This window comes from Perognathus longimembris, chromosome 6 (genome assembly GCF_023159225.1).
Source record: "Perognathus longimembris pacificus isolate PPM17 chromosome 6, ASM2315922v1, whole genome shotgun sequence".
Lineage (NCBI taxonomy): Eukaryota > Metazoa > Chordata > Mammalia > Rodentia > Heteromyidae > Perognathus > Perognathus longimembris.
In genome coordinates, this window is record NC_063166.1 from 1,061,937 (window position 1) to 1,085,320 (window position 23,384).

General features: G+C 37.9%; 1 protein-coding gene across 4 annotated transcripts in view; it reads right to left on the reverse strand.

Annotated features, from left to right (window-relative positions):
• Znf451 (zinc finger protein 451) overlaps window positions 1-23,384 on the reverse strand; it is a 51,347-nt gene that overhangs the window by 20,048 nt on the left and 7,915 nt on the right. For 2 of the 4 annotated variants that reach the window (XM_048347566.1, XM_048347565.1), the window contains exons 4-6: window positions 3,732-3,857; window positions 2,565-2,676; window positions 87-237 (exon numbers count right to left, since the gene is read on the reverse strand). In XM_048347566.1, coding sequence (XP_048203523.1) covers window positions 87-237; window positions 2,565-2,676; window positions 3,732-3,857 — 389 coding nt within the window. Of the gene's footprint in view, window positions 1-86; window positions 238-2,564; window positions 2,677-3,731; window positions 3,858-3,972; window positions 4,024-18,300; window positions 22,439-23,384 lie in introns of those variants that run through there. The other 2 variants (XM_048347567.1, XM_048347568.1) reach the window with 2 other exon arrangements.

Consider the following 23,384-nt stretch of genomic DNA (forward strand, 5'->3'; position numbering starts at 1 on the left):
ACACCACAGGAAACAAAAATAAGTACATAAATTACTTTTTTAACTCACTCATCCTCAGCATTAACCACTCAGAATACCCCAGTCACCTTTTCAGATGTCCTAAGAGAAGATGTCCATTGTCAAATTCCTTGTTACACTGCATTATAGGGCATGAAATTGGCTTCTCAGATTTCTGCATTTGTCCTCCTTTTCGAAATGAATTCCTGGTTCCAGAATTAATTGTGCCTATTTTGAGTCCTACATCAGGAGAATATAATTCTTATGTTAATTTTTTTATATACTTGTCCTTTGGACTAGTAATCAAAATTATGACAAGCTGGGCGCTGGTGGCTCACACTTGTAATCCTAGCTACTCAGGATGCTGAGATCTGAGGATCACAGTTCAAAGCCATTCCAGGCAGGAAAATCCATGAGACTCTTGTCTTCATTTAACTACCAGAAAACCAGAAGAGGAGCTGTGGCTCAAAGTGGTAGAGTGCAAGCTTTAAGAGAAAGAGTTCAGGGACAGTGCTCAGGCCTTGAGTTCCAGCCCTATAACTGACAAAAAAAAAAAAAAAAAAAAGAATGAAAATTAACTGTTGGGCCCTAATTATAACTCTTTACAATTTCTCTTACGAATGATGTAGTTATTATTTAGCAGTAATTTGACAAAAATGTCCTTTAATATCTCCAAATCACATTACTGGTGAGAAAAATTCTAAAAATCCAAACAACAAATATTAAAGGCTAATTGTATTAGAAAATTAAACTTCTGCTTCCTTCATTTCACTCTGAGATGGTAAAAATATTTTTCTCCCAATTTTTATCATTTTAATAACTGTAATTTATGGTTGAGCTAACTTAAAGAGGGGCTGTGCTCTATGAACAATTATGTTATTCAGTGTAGCTGAGTGAGAAATAAAGAGGGCAGGGAAGCAAGGAGGGTATGGTTTTTTTTCCTTAGGAATCTAACCATTTGATTGATCAGCCCCAACCATCTACTAGTGCAGATCTCAGTAATAACAAATCTATAGAACATAGAGCCGAGTTTTACTTACTGTTATTTCTTCCCTATTCTTTTTTTCTCTTTTTCCCTTATACAATTATAATTATCTCTTAATTTCTTTTTATCCTCCATCCACTACTTGTTTGTCCTGTAGGTAAATTTTGTCCTCAAGAAAATTCCAACATCTGACATATGATGGAAATTTTAGTTATGCTGTATAAGAAAAGAACTGCAAACCTGGGCTGGGAATATGGCCTTGTGGCAAGAGTGCTTGCCTCATATACATGAAGCCCTGGGTTCAATTCCTCAGCACCACATATATAGAAAATGTCCAGAAGTGGCGCTGTGGCTCAAGTGGCAGAGTGTTATCCTTGAGCAAAAAGGAAGCCAGGGACAGTGCTCAGGCCCTCAGTTCAAAGCCTAGGACTAGCAAAAAAAAAACAAAACAAAAAACAAAAAACTACAAACCTGTCAGGAAGATTCTGACACACTGGTAGTTTTACTGCTTCTTTTATTAATATCTCTTGTGAAGTGTTTCACAAAAATTCCTTGACTATTTTACCACAGTATTTTCATGACAGTACATATAAAGCCCTAACATTTAACCAAATGAAAACTTTTCCAATAATATAACTTAGTTTCTTAATCCCAAAACAGTTGCACACATTTAAGGTTTTAACTGCTTTTAGTCCTTATGGGGGAAATGATACTTTCTAACTATCAAAATTCATATAGACGTATTCAGACAGTAAAGGAAAGGGATAGGACAGCACTGATCATACTTTAGTCTTGCTTTCAAGACTATGTATGCTGTTGAGGATCAACCCCAGGGCCTTCAATACTCTAAGCAAGTGCTGGAACACACACACACACACACACACACACACACACACACACACACACCCCACACACACACCCCCCACCATATCTTGAGCTCTCCCACATGAAAGACAACATTTAGTCTAAACTTTTCCATTAAATAATGTAGAGAAAATTATTTTAAAATTAGTAAATGGGGCTGGGAATATGGCCTAATGGTAGAGTGCTTGCCTTGTATACATGAAGCCCTGGGTTCGAGTCCTCAGCACCACATATATAGAAAAAGCCAGAAGTGGCGCTATGGCTCAAATGGTAGAGTGCTAGCCTTGCACAAAAAGAAGCTCAGGCCCTGAGTTCAGGCCCCAGGACTGGCAAAAAAATAAAATAAAATTAGGAAGTAGCAAGATTTATGTAAATAAGCCCCACTGTAAAGGTACCCGAAAAATAGATCAAGCAGGTTATAGCTTGATATAGTATACTTAATACTTGATACAGTATAGTTAATCCCAGCACTAGAAAGATGGGGGTAGGAGGCTTTCAATACCTGGTATGTTTATATGAAATGAACATTCTTCCGGCTCTAAGACTATTATGAAGTTCAGTAATGTTAATGTAATCTTTAAAGAGTACCTGGGAGTCTAGTTCCCATGTTGAAGACACGACAAGGAAATGTTTCCGTTCTCTATTACTCCTTACTTTCTCTTGCTATACTAAAATCAATCCTTGATAAAACTTTCAAAAACTGAAGTAATAATAATACCTGGCATTTTTAGCCACTGGTCCACACACAGTCTTGCTGCTTCTGTATCAGAATGTCCTCGAATAAATTCCAGTTCTTGTAACCCATGAGCATGCTGAAAATCCAATTTTTCCTAACAATATTATGAAAAGAACTCAGTTGACTAATAATTAGGACTGGTTTCTTCAAGAAACGATTTTAACACATCAAGATCACAAACTACTGATTCTCTTTATCCCCAGCACTCTATATCTAGAAATCTATTGAAGATAAGCATTCATCAAAATAAAAGTTCATGCTGGGTGCTGGTGGCTCACTCCTGTAATCTTAGCTACTCAGGAAGCTAAAATATGAGGATAGCAGTTCAAGATCAGCCCAGGAAAGAAAGTCCATGAGACTTATCACTAATTAACTACCAAAAAGCTGGAAACAGAGCTATGGCACAAGGTGGGAGAACACTAGCTTTGAGCACAAAAGCACACGAACAGCACCCAGGTCCTGAGTTCAAGATTCAGGATAGGCATGTTCAAAGATTGCTACAACCTATTTTTACCAACAATAGATTTTTAAAAAATAAACTACAAGTACATTTAGTGGACAGCATTAGAAATACTACAATTTTCAATGCTATGTGAATATACTTTTGGCACTAGTAGCTCACAAAACTGAATTAAACAAGGCAAAACAAAGAATAACTTCCAATTTTATGCAACTATTTCTAAAGAGGAAAACAGGTATATACATATATACACATTTGCATACTATTATTATTTAAGTAATTATTATAGTTTATAAGTTATTATTTAAATAGTCTGGCATCTAACAAGAAGGCCAAAAGTGGAGCTGTGGTACAAGTGGTAACCTTGAGCAAAAAGCTTCAGAACACAGAGGCTGAGTTCAAACCCCAGGGTTGGCAGCAAGAGAAAAAAGAAACCCAGGGTTTATAATTCCTCACGACAAAAGTCTCTTTAGTTCTGTCATTTCTTTTTCCTCTACATGCATATAAGAATGAAATAAGCTAAAAACAGACATGTAAAAACCATTATGTATTAATAAAAATTTGAGGAGCTATCTAGAGTTCTTGATAAACTGGGATTCAATCCTAAGTCCTTAATTAAAGGCTTCTATTTGCATCTCTATTACAAATAGTTATGAACTAATGAAACATCAATTAAAATAGACATATACCCTGAATGCTCTATTCTTCTCTTCTTTTTGCTGTTTTTCCACTTCAACATGGTGGGCTAGACGAGCCAAAGTTAAAGCAACTTTATCCTTCTGATGATCAATATAGTCTTTAGGTTTAAAAATCTCCTACAATGGAAAAAAGTATCACTTTAATACAAAATTAACACTTGGATAAAATATTATTTGCCAAACAGCTATTAAAGAACAATTTAAATCTGTTTTCATATTTCTGAGAACCTACCTGGTATATTTTATATTTATGTGATATTTTGTAGATCAGTCAATTGATATGCTAAGAAGAGAAAAAATAGAAATATATAAAACATTCAATTTAAAAATGACAAGCAGGGGCTGGGAATGTGGCTTAGTGGTAGATTGCTTGCCTAGCATGCATGAAGCCCTAGCTTCAATTCCTCAGTACCACATAAGCAGAAAAGGCTGGAAGTGGCTCTGTGGCTCAAATGGTAGACTGTTAGTCTTGAGCAAAAGAAGTTCAGGGACAGTGCCCAGTCCCTGAGTTCAAGCCCTAGGACGAGAAAGAGAGAGAGAGAGAGAGAGAGAGAGAAAGAGAGAGAGAGAGAGAGAAAGAGGGGGGGGCAGAAGAGTACCACACAAAGACAGAAACAAAGAAAGGATAATAAAAAATAACAGTAAATGTGATAGATCCTAATTTAATAGTGCTGATAAGCATTTTAAGTGTCAATGATCTACATATGCCAGTTTACAATTGCCAGAATAGATTTTTAAAAAAAAACAACCGAATACTTAACCATGTGTTGTTAACTTAGAAACCCTCTTTAAATACAGAGATGCATACACATAAAAAGCAAAGATATGGAGAAAAAATTGTTTACACTAATGAAAACAAAGTAGCTGCACAACTATGTAAAGTTTAAACACTAGATTGGAACAGAACAAAGACACTAATCAGAGACCTCAAGAGGATAATACAGAAATGCTATAAAGAACTCTAATGCCCCAAACATAAGAGCCTAGAGGAAGCCGGGAACTGATGTCTTACTACCATCTTAGATACTCAGAAGGCTGAGATCTGAGGTTCAAAGCCAGCCTGTGGAAAAGAAAAGTCTATGAGACTCTTCAATTAACCATCAGAAAACCACAAAAGAAAAGTCCATGAGACTCTTATCTCCAATTAACCACCAGAAAACCGTTAGTGGTGCTGTGGCTCAAAGCATTGGAACACTAGCCTTGAGCAAAGAGCTCAGGGACAGCATCCAGCCCCTGAGTTCAAGCCTCATGATTGACAAGAAAAAAAAAAAAAAAAAGCTAGAGGAAGTTGAACAATTCCTTAAAAGATACAGCTTGCTAAAACTTATACAAGCCACAGGAAATCTGAATAAAGCTGTAACTATTAAAATAAATCAATAATCATTAACCTTTCAAAACAGATTAATTCTCTGGCACCAAACATTTAAAGAAAGATATTATGCCATTTTCTACAATCTCTTCCAGTAAACATAAACACAAGAATTACTTGCTAATTTACTCCATGAAGCCACCATTACCCTAAATCCAAATCCAGACAAAGGCACTATAAGAAAGCTAAAAGCAGAATCTCTTGTGAACATAGTCAATGTAAAACTTGTCAGCCTATGAATGTGATCTGTTGTGCAAACTGTTCAAGAAAAGTCATTAAATGAGCAAATGAGTGACATTACACCAAATCCTCATCATCAATTGGATGTTAAATTCAAATAACTTTATTCACTATCACACATTAATATATGTATACATGTAAAACATATGTATATACAAAAATCTAAAAAGCTATAAGAAAATTTTAGTAATTGTTTAGTAATTATTTCTAGCCAGATAATTTTTTCTTTTTATATGTTTTATAATTTCTCTATAATAAACACATGCAATAAAATTGTTAACAAACTTAATTTTAATATTATTTATAAACAAGAACAAGAATAGATAAGAACAAGTGTATTAAAGATGGTGGTTTGGAAATGTAATGGAGGTGGTTTAAATTGCCTACTTATACCATATAGTATCTCTAATAAGCTACTTAGAAAAAGCTGGAAGTGGCACTGTGGCTCAAGTGGTAGCGTGCTAGCCTTGAGCACAGAGAGGCTCAAGGACAGAGTCCAGGCCCTGAGTTCAAGCCCCAGGACCACCACCGCCCCCCGCCCCCGCAAAAAAAAGAATTTAAGAGCTACTGCACAGCAAAAGAAACAGTTACCAGGGAGCAGGGAACACAGGGGAAAAATGAGGAAGGAGGTAACAATTTGGATAAGAAATGTATGCACTGCCCTATGTATGAAACTGTAACCTCTCTGTACATCACTCTGACTGTAAAGAAATGAAAAAAGAAAAAAGGCAATTATCATATAAAGAGCTTACAGAATGGTAGAAACAGCCACTCATATGTCAAAATATGTAAAGAACGCAAAACAAACACAAAAAGTCCATCCAATACATAAATGGGCAAATAACTTCAACAGAGTTCTCAAAAGAATGGCCAATAAATATATGAAAAGACACTCAATGCAAAGTAAATAAAATAAAGAACTCTATGCCCCAAACACAAGAGCCTAGAGGAAGCCAGGAACTGATGGCTTACTCCTATCATCCTAGATACTCAGGAGGCTGAGATCTGAAATGCAAAGTAAAACAGCACCAGGCAGTTGGGCACCAGGAGCTTCACATCTGTAATCGGTTGCAATTAATAGCTAGATCAATCTAGCTATTGAGAAGGCTAAGATCTAAAGGACTGTGGTTCAAAGCCAGTTCCAACTCCATCTCCAAAATAACTTGGCAGAGTACCAACCAAGCAAAATGAACAAGTGCAAGGCCCTGATTTGAAACCCCAGTAATGACACACACAAACAAAAAAGTAAACAAATAAAACCCACTTAGGTTGTATCTCACTCCAATCAGAATGGTAAAGAGCCTTTTGGTCTCCATAGATGCCCAAGGGAACATCACCTTAAGAAGACACATACATATCCTAGGCTGTCACCATGCTATAATGCCTAATACCTTCAGAAGTCAATTTATGGTAAGTGCAGCCACCCTGCAAAGCACAAGATAAAGTATACTTGGAATGCCAAATACTAATGCACAAAATACTATGGGACGAATGAAATGACGCACTAAAAATTGTGTATTGCAAGTTTTGATAGATTCTGTGAAGAAATACCATCCAAACTAAGAGGTGGCAGTTAGAGTTTCCAACTCATCTTGAAATTTTCAATGATTATACAATAAATGTTCTGGCTCTAAACCCCCTCCCGCCAAAGAAAACAAAATAAACAAAACAAAAAAGCCACAACAAATACTAATAAGGATGCAAGAGAAGAGGAACCACACATATGTTGATGGGAACATAAAGTTGTGAAAGCACTATGGAAATCCACAGAAAGCTAAGTACAGAACCAACAGTGATACTGCTAAATCACACATGTACACACATTTGAAGGAATCAAAGCTGATATATAAGAAACACACACTCATGTTTATTGTGGGACTGTTCACAACAGCCAAGTTACATAATCAGCCTAAGTGCTCATCAATCAATGAACTGTATAAAGAATATACAAGAGAGAAGACAGCAATTACATATTTGTGGAAGAATGGAATTAGATATCGTCATGTAAAATGAAAAATGTTGGACTTAAGAAGACATATTGCCTGCTTCTCTGGCATTTGGAGTTTAGATATTTAAAAAAAGAGAAAAAAAGAAAGTTAAAAAGTAGACTATTTGGCATAAAAGGACCAGCATAAAGAAGGAAAGACAAAAAGAGAGAATATTGCATGCACATATTAAACATAAAGTATGCAGCTATTTTGTATAATTAACATACATTTCGTAGAGACTGGAGGCATGGTTCAAGTTGTAGAATGCCAGTCAAGGAGAGAAAGAAAACACTTACATACTGAGTTCAAGTCCTGGTCTCAGAAAAAATAAATGAAATAAACAATGTTTTTAAAGAAAGATTTAAGGATAAGTGTGATGATCAACACACCTGTAGACCAAGTTACTTGGAAGGCTGAGGTAGGACTGCTTGGGCTCATGTACCAAAGACAAGCCTGGACAATACAACCTTCTCCATATTTATGCAGATACATACAAACACATACACACATATGCATTCATATATATATATACATTCATACACACATAAACAACATATAAGGAAACCAAATCAATTTACACCTCAACAGGCTTAATGCTAACTACTAGGAAAGTATTTTCACAGGTTTGAAGCCAAATATCATCATCTCTTTTTCCTTTTTTATTTTTGGTGCCAGTCCTAGGCTTTCAACTCAGGAACTGGGTACTGTCTCTGAGATTTGTGCTCAAGGCTAGTGCTCTACCACTTGAACCTCGTCGCCACTTCCAGCTTTTTTGGTAATTAATTGGAGATAACAAGTCACACGGACTTTAATCCTCAAATCTCAGCCTCCTGAGTAGCTAGGATTACAGGCATGAGCCACTGGCACTCAGCACTTATTTTTTAAAGCAAAAAATGCTTAGTTAATATGCTTGTTATCATCTCAACTTACATATGTGCTTTTTAGTATCCCTCCTTTTCTTCTCCTACAGATAGGGGTCTTATGTTGTTGACAAAACTAGTCGAACTCATGTCATGGATTCAAGCAATCTTCCTGCTTCAGTTTCTCAAGCAGCTTTTCAAAACACCTAAAGCATGTGCACTTAGTATTTTATTTTTATTTACTTACTTTTTTTTGTCAGTTGTGGGGCTTGAACTCTGGACCTGGGCACTGTCCCTGACCTCTTCAGCTCAAGGCTAGCACTCTACCACTTGAGTCACAGCACCACTTCTGGTGGTTAATTGGAGATTAAGAGTCTCATGGACTTTCCTGCCCTGGCTGGCTCTGAACCATGATCCTCAGATCATAGCCTCTGAGAAGCTAGGATTACAGGTGTGAGCCACCAGCACCCAACTACTTACTTACCTTTTGTGGAACTGGAATCTGAACTCAAAGTTTCACACTTGGTAGGTTGGTACTCTACCACTTGAGCCACATCTCTAGTCCTATTTTTTGCTAGTCATTTTTTGATATAGGATCTTGAGAACTCTTCTGCCTGGGATGACCTCTAAGTGCAGTCTTTCCTCCCTTACGTAGCCAGAATTATACATATGAGACACCAGTACCCAACTTACTATTTTAAATATTAAAAGTACACAATCAAAAAGATGAAACTTCAAAATACAGGCTTATTCAGTTGAGACTTGATCTTCCTCTATTCCTGCCTGGGATATAAGTACAGGACTATTTGTAGCTTTCCCAAAGAGCAAATCTTCATGAATTAGTTTAGCAAAACTTGTGCAGAATTAAGCTAATTATTTTTACTAGAAAGTATGTTTCTACCTGATTAGCCTCAGATGAATATATACATAAAGGACATTTGATCTGGTGCAGAAATACCACAGGTAGAATTGATTTTACTTACTTTTCCAGTCCTGGGGCCTGAACTCAGGGCCTGAGTGCTGTCCTTGATCTTCTTTGCGTTCAAGGCTAGCACTCTACCACTTGAGCCACTGCACCGGTCTTTCAGCCTTTTCTGAGTCTCATGGACTTTACTGCCCTGGCTGGCTTTGAACCACAATCCTCAGATCTCAGCCTCCTGAATAACTAGGATTATAGGCGTAAGCTGCCAGTGCTTGGCTTGATTTTAAAATTCACCTATAAGCCTAAAATATATTACACTTTAATAAACTAAGTGCCATACACTTGCCAACTCCCATTTACTAAGAACTGTCTTTGAAAGCCAGGAGTAGTGGTGAAGGCTTGTAACTCCAACACTCCAACACTCAGTGAGTAGGCTGGGGTAGGTAGGGTTTCAAACTTGAGGCCAACCTGGGTTACAGTGAGTTGGGACTGGAACTAGAACTTGGGCGAGGTTGGCTATATCCACAGAAGACCTGTTTCAAGAATAAAGACTGGCCTTGATATTGAATTCTCAGAGAGCTGAGTCTAAACTTTGTGTGAGAACTTTTTAGAAAGGTGCTGGTCTGAGGATGATACTTCAAAGCAAACCCAAGCAGGAGCGTCTGTAAAACTCTTATGTCCAATTAACCAGTTTTTAAAAAGCTGAAAGTAGAGCTATAGGTTCAAGTGGTAGAACCCCACACTTGAGCAAAAAAGCTAAGAGACAAGGGATAGTGCCACCAAGCCTTGAGTGAAAGCTAAATATATAGGTGGGACCATTTTCTTTCCAGGAGGATCCTTTCCCCTCCCGCCCCCAGTCTCACTACGTAGCCCAAGCTGATTTCAAATTCAAACTCAAGATCCTCCTGCCTCCACATGAACACAGTTCAAGGACAGCCTGGGCAAAAAGCTGGGAGACTTCATCTCAAACAACAAAAGCTTGGGATAGTGGTACACACATCATTCTAGCTACATGAGAAATACAGAACTACAAGGATCATAGTCTAGGCCAGGCATAGGGAAAAATGAGATCCTATTAAAACAATAAAAGGGATAGGGTTGTGGCTTCAATGTTAGAGTACCTGTCTAGCATCCATGAAGCCCTAAGTTTAAACCTCAGTATTGCCAAGACAGATAAAATATTTATTTTTCTATGTCTTCTTTTCCATCTGTCATGAGGCTTGAACTTGGGGCCTGGCCACTGTTCCTGAGCTCTATTTGCTCAAGACTAGCCCTCTGGGGCTGGGAATATGGCCTAGTGGTAAAAGTGCTTGTCTCATATACATGAAGCCCTGGGTTGATTCCTCAGCACCACATATGCAGAAAAAGCCAGAAGTGTTGCTGTGGCTCAAGTGGCAGAGTGCTAGCCTTGAGCAAAAAGAAGCCAGAGACAGTGCCCAGGCCCTGAGTTCAAGCCCCAGGATTGGCAAAAAGCAAAACCAAACAACAATTAAAAAAAAAACAACTAAATTCTGTTATTGAGAAATAAGAGTGTCATGGGGACTTTTCTGCCAAGGATGGCTTCAAACCGCAATCCCTGGATCTCAGCCTCCTGAGTAGTAGCTAGGTGTGAGCCATCAGTACCCAGCAAAATATTTCATTTTCTAAAGAGTTACTTTAGCGGAAATATGAATAGAGGCACTGATATGGAGCAAATCTCCCATACATATAGGGTAATGGGATTAGGAGGAAAGCACTCTGCAAAAACATTACCCACAGAGGTGACAGGAACAAGCCAGCTTGTTGTGTGCCAAAGGCACTTTTTGGCTACTGAAGAAGCCAGTAATAAGGGAAGACAAATTTGTAGGAAATAGGTTGAAAGAGGGGGTAAGAGTTAAACAAAGAACAATCCAATGTTACCTGAATGTCAGATAACACTAATCAATGAGAGAGAAGATAATTACATCCTCCATTCCCCTTATCTTTTACAAAAGGGGCCTTGCATTCCAACAGCCAAAGCAGAAACCAACTGCCTACGTGTAATGAAGGAATCCCACAGAGCCACCTGACGGCGCACTTGGCTGAAAAGAACTGCTGAAACAAACGATTTAACTCAATCACAAAGCCTTTTATTAGTCCATACTAAAACTTCAGTCTCCAGTTGGTTTGAAATTTGAACTCCCAAAATTCTGTTTACCAGAAGCCCCTTTCTGCCCAACTGATAACTCAAACCATAGCAGGACCAAAATGTTGACAAGCAACCATTCTTCTCAATAACTTAATACTCAAATACATAGGAAGCAGAAGAAATAAACATAGTAAAGCAGTACATTTATTCTCCATCTCCAGCAGCAAAATTTTGGAACCAGGAAACCCACCCTCTTTTTACAAATCAAGCTCCTTCCCATCCCTGTTACCATTTACAAATACAAAGTACACAGAACATTTGCTTTATATGAACAAAGTCAGAAAATCACAGATATACTCCATTCTGTACTTTATTCTTAAGAAGGGTAGTATCATCAAACTTATTAAATAAGACACTTCCTCCTATACTGTCTTGAGTAAACTGCCAGAATCTCTTTCTATAAATATCCTCTAAGAAAATGACTGACCTTCTGTCAGTACAGGATACACATATACATACACACAGAGAGAAAAATTTATGCAACTTAGGAACTTAGAATTTTTAAGTATCTCTGAATATGAAGTTGTGACAAGTGGGTTACTTTCTGAGTGCCTCTGCAACAGGGCTAAAAAGAAAAAAGAATAGAAAACACGGGAAGAGGAAAAGGGGAAGGAAGTGGCAACAGCAGCAAGTGAAGAAATTCAAAAGAAAAACTGGAAGCTGATAAACCTGTGTGGCACAGGTTAACAGTTACTTCAATAAAGACTTCCAGATGTCATTGCAGGAACGTAATTATAAATACCTTCATCTTTTCCAGGTCCACCAAGAAAGTCTCCAGAAGTAAACACCAAGGAGAATGAGCTCTATCTGGCTACACTGAAGGTGCTGCTGGAAGACCAGCCTGAAGCAACCGCATGCATACACAGGGTGCATTTACCCTGCTCATCTTCAGTGCAGCTCTGCACTAGTCATGAGTTCTCTTATTGCTAAAGCTGCCCCCAGCCAGAGGGGCAATGTCCAGAACCCTCCTTGGGTTCAGTTCAGGAGAAAAAGGAAAACGTTGTCATGTCCATAGTAGCCTAGGGACAAATCAACTTTAATACTATAACTTCACAAGGAAAGTTGGCTACACACTTATTTTGAGTATTTAAAAACGCATTTTTATAACATCCTTTATTCAGTTTAATCTCCTTCATTTCTTTGTTCGTAAAGGCTCCTCCTTCTCAATCTGAAAGCACACACCTCCTGGAGGTCTTTGAACACTTGCTCTATCCACCTCAATGACTGCTATTACCATTCTGACCATTTTTACTAGTCATCCTCCAAAACTAAGCAAAAGCCCATGCTTTAAAAACAGTTCACCTGAAGGGAAAAAGTGCGAGAGAGCAAGGAAAGGTATGACATTGTCCAAAAAGAAGTGCAATCATTACCTGACTTCTGTACACCACCTTTATAACAATTTTTTTAAAACTCACCTGAACCCTCTAGATGGTTCTCATTTTGTTCCAACATCATCTCAGCCTTTCCTCTAAACAGAGTAGTCAGCAGACTGTATTGGTATTTGTCTCAAGAGAATGTATTATCTCTTAATCATCAGTATTCCCAGACCTTCCTTGGGTAGCCCTACCTTCATACAGCAGGTATTGAAAAGATGTCTGGCAAATGAAAAATAATGACTGTTTACAATGGAAAAAATACCACCCATCAAAAATCTTATACACACTCCAGTTCATTCTACCTTTACTTTTATTATTTTCTTATGCTTATTAGTATGACTTCTTAGCTTGTACTTGGGTAAAGACAGTATCTTTACATGTCTTTCATTGATCCAACATTATTAACTTGTAATATAGTTATAAAACTGTCAACAAGGGGAATGTTACTCAATAGCATGAAAGGAACAGCTATATGCTGGTACACACTTTACAAAGGATGTATCCATTTATGTTCAATCATCCCAGTTATAAGAAACCAAAGAAGAGAGACAAAAAAACATAGTTATGTAAAGAAAAAAAAATCCCTATTGGGCCTAGTGTTTTTCAAAGTATTTCCAAGTATTCCCCTTCCAAAGTAGAAAAACTGAAGCTCAGAACAGCGACTTGCTAATACTGAGATAGATGAAAGCCTTTGGAATTCAAATACTATGTTCTCTTCACCAATTCCATCTTCCTCCCATTAAGCCAGTACATTCAAGATGCTAGCAAAAGTTTTAGTATACCTAGAACAAAGTAAGCAGAGCAAACAAAAATGCAGATCAAAGAAAAGAAGCAATCAGAATCATTACTAAAATAAGCAGGGTTGAAAACATATGGAATACGTGAAACACAAATCAATGACTGGTCCTCAAGAGAAATGTTAGGCCAGCCCAAGAAATACTCATGACAGAACCAAGAAGTTCCTGATCTGACAAGTGAAATTAAGACATTAAAGAACAAGGGGTAGAGAGTACACCCAGGAAAACAAAGTTCAGTAATTTGACATTATAGTTTTTTCAGAGGTCAGAGATGAGGAGAGACTTGAAAATGCGTAGAGAAAGCCAAGTACAGAGAGAGCCACACTGCAACTGTGAAGGATGTTTGTACTGAAACTCTCTAGTACCACTTGAGCAAGATTCTTAATTTCATCAGGTTTCACATTCTCTTCAGAAAAGGATGAATTTGTCTCAAGAGTGTCTAGTACACATACGTCATATCAATATAGTCTCTCTTCTACTTCCTTCCCAGACAGGAAGCTGACAATTACACACAAGGCTATCAATGAACTCCCAAGATCTTTCAAAATATATAGTAGACACCATTGAAGAAATAAATACTCTGGTCACTGTTAGCTAAGAATCTCAATGAGACTACTTATTCATTAACTGTATTGTACCAAAGATAAGCAGGAATGAGCTGTACAAACTAATGGAAACAATTCAATGTTGTTTTGCAAAGTAACTGAAAGCTAAAACTGTGTGTAATAATTTGGGGTAATGTTTTTATTCTACCATCTACTTTATTGTTGCCTCTCTAAGTTATAAAAGGACCACAAACATGATATTACAAAATTACTTTATAAATTACAATGCACAAGTACATTACAAATCAATGAAGTGTGAAAGTACAGATGAGGGCAAGAATTCTAGTTGTCACCCTTAAAATTAAATGCTGATAGAGCTGATCTTGTGGGTAATGAAAGACAACAGAAAGTATACAATACTTTATGAGGGAAAAAAAACATCATATAAAACTCCAAGAGTACTACTTAAAGCACTTAAGATCAAGGTAGATTTCTCTTAAAGGACCACTACATATAAAACGTCAACATTCACTTCTACCATGAAATATATTCAAGAATTCTACAAAACAATACAATCTAGGAGATCTTCAAAGTCCTAAAAAAGAAACCTGAGAACTTGGAATTCTTTTTTTTTTGCCAGTCCTGGGGCTTGAACTCAGGGCCTGAGCCACTGTCCCTGGATTTTTTTCCTCAAGGCTAGCTAGCACTCTGCCACTTGAGCCACAGCGCCACTTCCAGCCCCAAGAACTTGGAATTCTTGACAAGGCATCCAATTTAGAACTCAAGTTACCTCAACAAAATCAATAAAGTCCTTAAGACTTAAAACCGATTAAAATATGACATACCAGAGCTGTACTATAGAAACATTTTTAAGATGAATTTTACCACAAATAATATATTTGACTGAATATGTGAAAATAAGAAAATATTTTCATTAATTAATTAAATCCAAAGCTCAATAGCCAGGAAAAACTTGAGATTGGATTGGATATGTATACTTTTAAAAAGGGACATTACGAAAACCTGGAGAATTTCTTACAGTAATGCTTAAGACATGATATTTAAATATACAAATACAAAGCCACATCAAAATCCTGGCTAGTATATACTGGCAGGATAAAAAATATGACCAGGGCTGGGGATATAGCCTAGCGGCAAGACTGCCAGCCTCGGATACACGAGGCCCTAGGTTCAATTCCCCAGCACCACATATACAGAAAACGGCCAGAAGCGGCGCTGTGGCTCAAGTGGCAGAGTGCTAGCCTTGAGCGGGAAGAAGCCAGGGACAGTGCTCAGGCCCTGAGTCCAAGGCCCAGGACTGGCAAAAAAAAAAAATATGACCAAGGTCAAAAGAAATATGAAAGAATAAATGCTTTTTAGAAGAATGTACTGTGTATAGCAAAAGAAAAGATTAAAAAAATGGGCTGGGAATATGGCCTAGTGGCAAGAGTGCTTGCCTCCTACACATGAAGCTCTCGGTTCGATTCCCCAGCACCACATATATAGAAAATGGCCAGAATGGGCGCTGTAGCTCAGGTGGCAGAGTGCTAGCCTTGAGCAGGAAGAAGCCAGGGAAGGTGCTCAGTCCCTGAGTCCAAGGCCCAGGACTGGCAAAAAAAAAAAGGTAACAGCTCACATCTGTAATTCTAGCTACTCAGGAGGCTGAGATATAAGGATCATAGTTCCAGGCAAGCCCAGAAAAGTCTGAGACTCTTGTCTCCAACTATGTATGTGCGTGCTTATGTGCATGCGGAGCGCACGTACATGCGTACACACAGACACATACGCGCACACACACAGAGAACCAGAAGTGGAGCCATGGCTCAAGTGGTAGAGCAGAGTGCTAGCCTTGAACAAATACACTCACGGACAATGCCCAAAGATCAAGACCCAGGGACTAATGAACACACAGTAGAGCACAATGATCACTTCCAGATAGGTTCCACACACACACACACACATAAAAAAAGAAAAGCTCATATAATTTCCAATTTCTCCATGTTATCAGACATTATAGTTTTCATTCTATTAAATCAAGAAAATGCAGACAAAAGTATAAAAATATTCCACTAATAAGAGAAAAAACATTTAATGAAACAAAATTCTTATCATTCATCCAGGAAGGGAAATTCTAGAGATTTGGTTTACAAAACTCCTTATACATGAAAAAATAACTACAAGGTTTGCATCCCTATACAAGTAATTATGTTTATTGACAACTACCACCAATGTACTTTAACCCACTAACAACCATGAAGAATGCATGAGGCCAAATAAATGATGTACATAAGACAGATACAGATGTCACAAAAAAATCATTGGTCTAGCCACTACATTAAACACATAAAGGTAAATTTGAAAAGACAAGGGAACCTAAACAGTGCAAGACTGGGTCAAAATATGTCTCACATTAAAAAGTGTTTTTAGTTACTGCATTCTGTATTTCTGAAAAGATCTAACCTATAATTTTAAGCCTTTATCAAAATCCCAATTATAGAAATAATGAATGCATTACATAACTTTATATCAATGTCCAATTCTACAGATAAGAAAGGATTATAGTTTGTTTATTCCGCTTCCTTCTTTACAATACCTGAGAGATTATCCTGGATGTATTAGGCCCTTATGGACAGTATCAATCAGGTCACTTGGGTATAATTTAGTATGTAAGTCGCCTGAGTTTATACCTCCCTCAGAATGACACTTAGAAGACTAAATAAATAAAATTATAATGAAGAAGCTGCTTAAAAGTTCAAAGGTAATTCTATACTTGAGACCCAGCAGAAAAAAAAAAAAAAGGTAATTCTAGTTAGTGATAAGAAAGCCTGTGTGGCTGGGAATGTGGCCTAGTGGTAGAGTGCTTGCCTAGCATGCATAAAGCCCTGGGTTTGATTCCTCAGCACCACATTTACAGGAAAAGCCAGAGTGCTGTTGTGGCTCAAGTGGTAGAGTGCTAGCCTTCGACAAAAAGAAGACAATGACAGTGATAAGGCCCTGAGTTCACGTCCCAGGACCTGCAAAAAAAAAAGCAAGCGTGTGTGCGTGCGTGTCTATAAGTTTACTGCCTTATTTTTAAAATGTCCTTGTTTCTTTTAAGTTAAATACATCAACTTATCAAATATAAATTGGGTTGGCATGGCTAACAACAAGATTAGAAAGGAGACAACTCAGTAAGAAAATCTATCAAATACAGAGAAAAAAAAAACAAAGCTACCATACTTAATGCCAAGAAAATTGAGCCAATCACTAGAAGTTAAATAAGGAAGTGCTCTACAACCCTCTGAAAGAACCAACAGTGCTACAAATAAGAAAAACAAGATGGGCACCAGTTGCTCACTGAGTTTTGTGATCCTACCTATTAAGGAGGGTGAGATCTGAGTTGAAATCTGGGTGAAATCATGGTTGAAAGTCAGCCTGGCCAGGAAAGTCTGTGAAACTCTTATCTCCAATCAACCATCAAAAAGTTGCAGGAGAGCTATAACTCAAGTAGTAGAGAGCTAGCCTTGAACAAAAATGCTCAGGGACAGTGCCCAATTCAAGTGCCACAACCAGCACAAAAGAATCAAAAAATAAATAAAAAGTCAAAAGGAGAGTATATTTAAAAAGTGCAATAACATAAGGTAATACACTAAAGGAGTCACTGTACAGAATTCACATAAATATCACCAGCAATATAGGCAAGACATCATAATTTAAGTTTCAAACATAAGTATCACATTTAAAAAGGCACTTCCTAACAATTAATGGAAATATTATTTCTCTGTACATAGCAACTATAAGAAATCATAGTCTCCATACACAAGGTCCAGTCAAGAAATAGCATTACGAAAAAGAATATTAGACATCCTTTATAGAAAATACCAATTATAAACTTGCAACTATTCCAAGGCCTCCTTAAAAAAAAAATCCAGAGGTATTTTATATTAGGTTAGTCTAATAAAGAACTTTGACTCAGGATCTGCACAAGGCCATGAATTTTTTTTATGAATTGTATATTCTATTGGGGTTGTCTCCCTACACCAGGTACCCACTTTTAGTTTTCTAACACCACCATCATTCAAGTATGCAGATTTAAAAGAATCAGATAAACAGATTAAGGATACTGGGGCATTGTTTCTTCTAGTCTAAAAATGCTTCTATACTACTGCCATCCTCAAACAAATGTCAATTATATTAAGTTACCTATTTGATCACTAACTGAATGATTTCCTGATTCCTTCCAATTTCAGAAAATTTGATTTTCTGGAGATGCTTCAGCTTATCAATTACAGGGGTTAGGCAGTGTTTTTTTTTTTAAATTACTGAGCAACACAAATATGAGGACAGAAATCCTGTTAGAAATATTTGAGATGAGGAACTGAATCAAGTGGTAGAGTGCCAGCCTTGAGCAGAAAAACCAAGTGAGAAAGCAAGACCCTGAGTTCAAGTCCCAGTACTGTCCTTCTGCACTCCCTGCCCAAAATTGAGATGAGTGTTATATAGTACAAGCATGTAATCCCAGCATTCAGGAGGCTATGGAAAAGGATAGCAAGTTTGTCCAAAAAAGCCAAAGGAAAAACAAATTAAGAAGGCTTGAACAATAATGTTAATATAGTTAACACTGATGAACTAGACAATTAAGGTGCTTAGTTTCACATGCTTTCTTTTACTACAATATAAAAGGGGTTGGAAGTAGAAGCACATTAAATGAAAGTGCCAAAACAGCTCCAGAAAGATCACATTTTCAAGTGTTCTTTTCTCTGTTTTAGTTTTTAGAAAACCAGGGTAAAGTCTGTGTAACATATATCTAAGAAGAAAAGGGAGAACTGGGAAAGTGGAAGTTTCACATAGCCTGAACTAGCTGGAAATACCTATGTGCAGCCAAAGAAAACCTCTCCAAGGTCTCTTTCTCCAGTGAGATCCAGGTGCCTAGTCTTTTCTCAAAACAAACTATACTGCTAATGTCAAGAGCACAATATTGTTCCACTGTTACAGTACACATCTATGTATGACTTCTTAGGCCTGTGTTTCAAGTAGTCAGTGCTCTTCTAGAGTTCAATTTGAAAACGTTTTAAGAGCACTGGCATGGAACTAAGTAAAGAGGAGTAAAACTCTGGAACATGTGGAAATACAAGGTTAAATATTAACTCAGGATGCAACCTGGCTAAATTTCCTAAATGATGTTTATCAAGCCTAATTCAGGCTTCATGTAAGAACAGGACTAATACAGTACCCTAAATTTACCTGGCAAGATAATTTCCTCCAAATAGGGAAATTTTTTATTTCAATTGCTATGGCACAGACAAAAAAACAACACAACATAGACATAAAGGGTGTGGAGTATGGTTAGGATGGTAGAGATTCCAATAAACTAAAAGGTAGGTGTCACAGAACATGTCAATCAGAACTATGGTAAGAAGAAAACAAATGACATAAATCCTCCAACAGTGCTATATTCCACTAATAGTACAAAACACCTTGATCAAGCAATCTTTAAAAGGCAAATGTCTAACAAATCAAGAAGTTATAGAACTGTAAGTCTGTAAAAAAGAAAAAAAAAACAAAAAAAAAACACTGGCTGCCAAGCAGCCACCACCAGGTGGTGTGTTCCCACCCCTCACAGGACATTTTCTCCATTCCCAAAGTCAGGTGGTGATGATAAGGACCTGAGGGCTAGTACCCTACAGCCATGGTCTCAAGATTAAAGAGAAGATAATAGCATTTTTAACTGAGGTATCTGCTGCCAGCTCCAGTTTGGTGGAAAACTAAGGGAGCAAAAAGATTAAGTCGTCTCTTATAATGAGTCTGACTACATTGTGACAAATTAACCAAGAATATGTCACTGAAGTCTTGATTTTAGCATTTCAAGAAATCATTACCAGGTATCAGTTAGATATCCAGAAACAGTTGTGTGGCTCACTGTCTTTACAATGCCCAATCACGCTTTGCATCTTAAGGACTTCAGTCAGGTCTAGATTGATGGTATTCCTCTTCATTTCAATAGGGGATCAGATTGTTAGGCATGCTTAGAATTCTTATTCTCAAAAAGTTGAGATACACAAGCGTGGATCACTGAAATATCCTTTATTTCCAGGGCACTGATGCAAAAACCTTCCATATTTGGAGTGTGATACATCATCCAAGCTCAAAAGAATTAAGGGTTTCAAAGACAGGTTTAAGAAGGCCATGGAGGTGAAAGGCCCAGAGTAAGTGAGAGACCTCTGACAGTCTCAGTTTGATGATATGAGAGCTTGATGGGTCAAAGACTACTACAACTGATGACAAGAATTATCTTACATGTAGTCTCATAAGTAGTGACATTATGGCAGCCATCAGTCTTGAAGAGAGTTACTATGAAAATGTCTACACAGACAAAATTCTTCTTTCAGTTTGGTGCTTGTGAGATACCTGTGACATCTAGCCACTTCAACTGGAAGCAAACTAGATTTAGCAATATTTCATTTCAATTCCTGTTGGCATATATCTTCATGTCTGACTGTGCAGTCTCACAGAGCATGGTAAGTGGATGATCTTGAAAAACCCTAAGATCCACTATTCTTTGAAGATCTATCAAGCTGAAGCCTGAACAAGGAAGCACTGGCAACCTAACCATGAAGGATTTACCTCTGGTCTAGTAGCAGATTTCAGATCCAAGATCTGCCAGTCGTAAGTTTATGAACAAGACTTCTCTAAGGAAGAAATCTACATATCTTTCTGTAGCCACTCAGATTCCTGAGTGTCCTTCTCTGGTCGAAACCCTCCTGGCAGCAAAGTCCCCTCTGATCACTTGGCCAATGAAGCACGAGTCTTTTATTATTTACTTCATTCCAAAAGTCTACAGTTCAAGCATTAGCAGTGGCCACTCCAGACATGCGTTCAATTTTTGAGATGATCTCCTGCCTACAGATCCTGTCTGACTAGGGGAAGAACAAGGAAAACAGGATGAAATATTTTGCTGATGAACAGGTTATTAATTCTTATACCCATAGCGTTCAGGAGATTCTCCCTTTTTTCTATGTCTATATGGGTGGTTTCGGGGTTTGTACCAACCCCCTTTGGAGTAACCACTATTGTGATGTGTTTTATGATCATGTCTATAAAGGTATCGATGCTGGTTATTCCTATTATGATCCTTATAATCATTTCCTTTAATACTGTTTTGTTCTGCAACCACAGCATTTGCATCTTGTCCAAAAAGGGAAGTACCATCAAAAGGCAAGTGTAAGATCTTCTCCTGGGTTTTTTTAGTGAGTGATGTAAGTCGAAGCCAAGCTTGCCTTCTGTAGTCTATTGCCATAGCCATAACTCTGACTACAGAGTCCATTATGTCTCTAGTAGTACAAAGTTGCCAAAGGCCTGCATCCATGCCATCAGATATTATACACTTTGCTTTTCCACGATCAAATTCTGGATCATGAACTAGATCCTCCATGTCTTCCCACAGCTTACGCTGATACTGAGTCATATAAGCCAAGTAGCTAGCAGCTCGAGCTGCAATGGAGGCAGCGTGGTAGAATCTACAACCCATGACTTCCATTTCTTTTGAGGTAGAATCGAGAGGAGATGTTGTATTTCCTCTTTTGCTGTGCTCTAATGCTTCTACAATAGGGCCCTCAACTGTTGGATTTGGTTGAAAAGGAGAGGTGTCCTTGGACACAGAATATACTCTGTGTCCCATGAAGGAAGAAGGATGGCAATCAGCAGGATCTTTAAAAACTTCAGAAGTGGCAATTCTCAAAAGAGGGTGCAATGGAGGAACCAAGCGTTTTTTAGAGGTCACACAACCGGGTTTCCCTTCACATGTCTCAGGTTCAGACCGTAATGTGACCCTTTTTATAACACCTCTTTCTTCCATTCTCTTCAAAAGACCTGTGAAACTAGATTGGGTAGGGTCAGTTGGCTGTCCTTTGTCATTAGCTGAAGGAGATCTGCAATCAGTCTCTTCTTCAACTGTGGGCATTTCCTTAGAGGTAGAAATGTCCCAAGGAAGTGAGGAGTGCTCACTTGGCCTAGAATGATGAAATCTAAAACAGCTTCTGGACTGAAGATCACGTATCACTCGGGACATCTCAGCCACTTGTGTCTGGAGATAGAGGATGGCATCCTGCCCATGCTGTGGAGCTGAAGACAATTCCATGGGTAAATCCTCTTTGGCTTCAGAAGAGGCCAAAGATTCTTGGGGGACCACAAGTGGAGATGAAGGCAGCATCTGATAACTTTGTGATGACTTGGGTGTCTCTGTTTCAGAGATCTTAATATCTGAATTATTTTGATTATTTTTCTGGTTCTCCAATGGGTTCTCAACAGAGCAAAGTTGAGAAACTATCCTTTGTGGACTGTTGGCACAACTCCCAGAGGAGGACCTGTTGTCTCCCATGGTAAGAGGAATACTGCAGCTAGAGCACTTTTCTGGGCGATGATTCTCAGAGGATGGCACCTTAGATTCAGGCATTCTCTGGGTTATCCACATGAACAAGAAAACCAAGGAAGAAAAAAAATATGCTTTTAACTTTCAAGTGCAGAGATGCATGTCCAGTAAGTTGAACTCAATTTTTAAATTATTGTAAATGAAAATGAAAGACCCAATCCATCCACTACAGGTCAGTAAAGAATAACAGAAGTCAAATCCACACACTTCAATATCCCCAGCCCCAAACATGAACTACAGGCAATAATAGGACTGTCTATGAAAAAGTAGAGACTAAAAGTTAAGATCAGTTCAAGTGATGCTATCCTAGCCACCTATTTGTCCTGAGCTAAGAAGAGGTGGCAATATCACTGGTAATAAAAATGAAAGAAACTTGAGGATCAAGACCCATGAAGAAAAAAACTTCTCAAACACCCTTATTAGTTTCTTTAAAACTTTTGTCACTGACTGTTCCCGAAAAGTAACAAAACTTTGCAGTTAAACAGTACTACTTTATGGTGTATATAATTGTTTTCTTTGTGGGTTCTTTTTTGCCAGTCCTGGGACTTGAACTCAAGGCCTGCGCACTGTTCCTGAGCTTCTTTTGCTCAAGGCTAGCACTCTACCACTTGAATCACAGAGCCACTTCCAGCTTTTTCTGTATGTAGTACTGAGGAATTGAACCCAGGACTTTATGCATACTAGGCAAGCACTCTACCTACCACTAAGCCACATTCCCAGGTCCATGGTTGTAATTTTAAGGAGCTTATTGTACATATGTTACCTAATTTCATCTTCACAACCCTGTGAGGTAGACAGTATCCTTATTTGATTAAGAAAAGGAAAAACACATTTACCACAAAAAAACACTATCAGAAGTTATAGGATTATTAAGAGGTAAAGCCAAATATTCTGATTCAAGTCGAAGTCCCAACCCCGCATATCATAGAGCAACAAGCTTTCTGGCCACCATTAGGAAGAATAAGGAATTCTT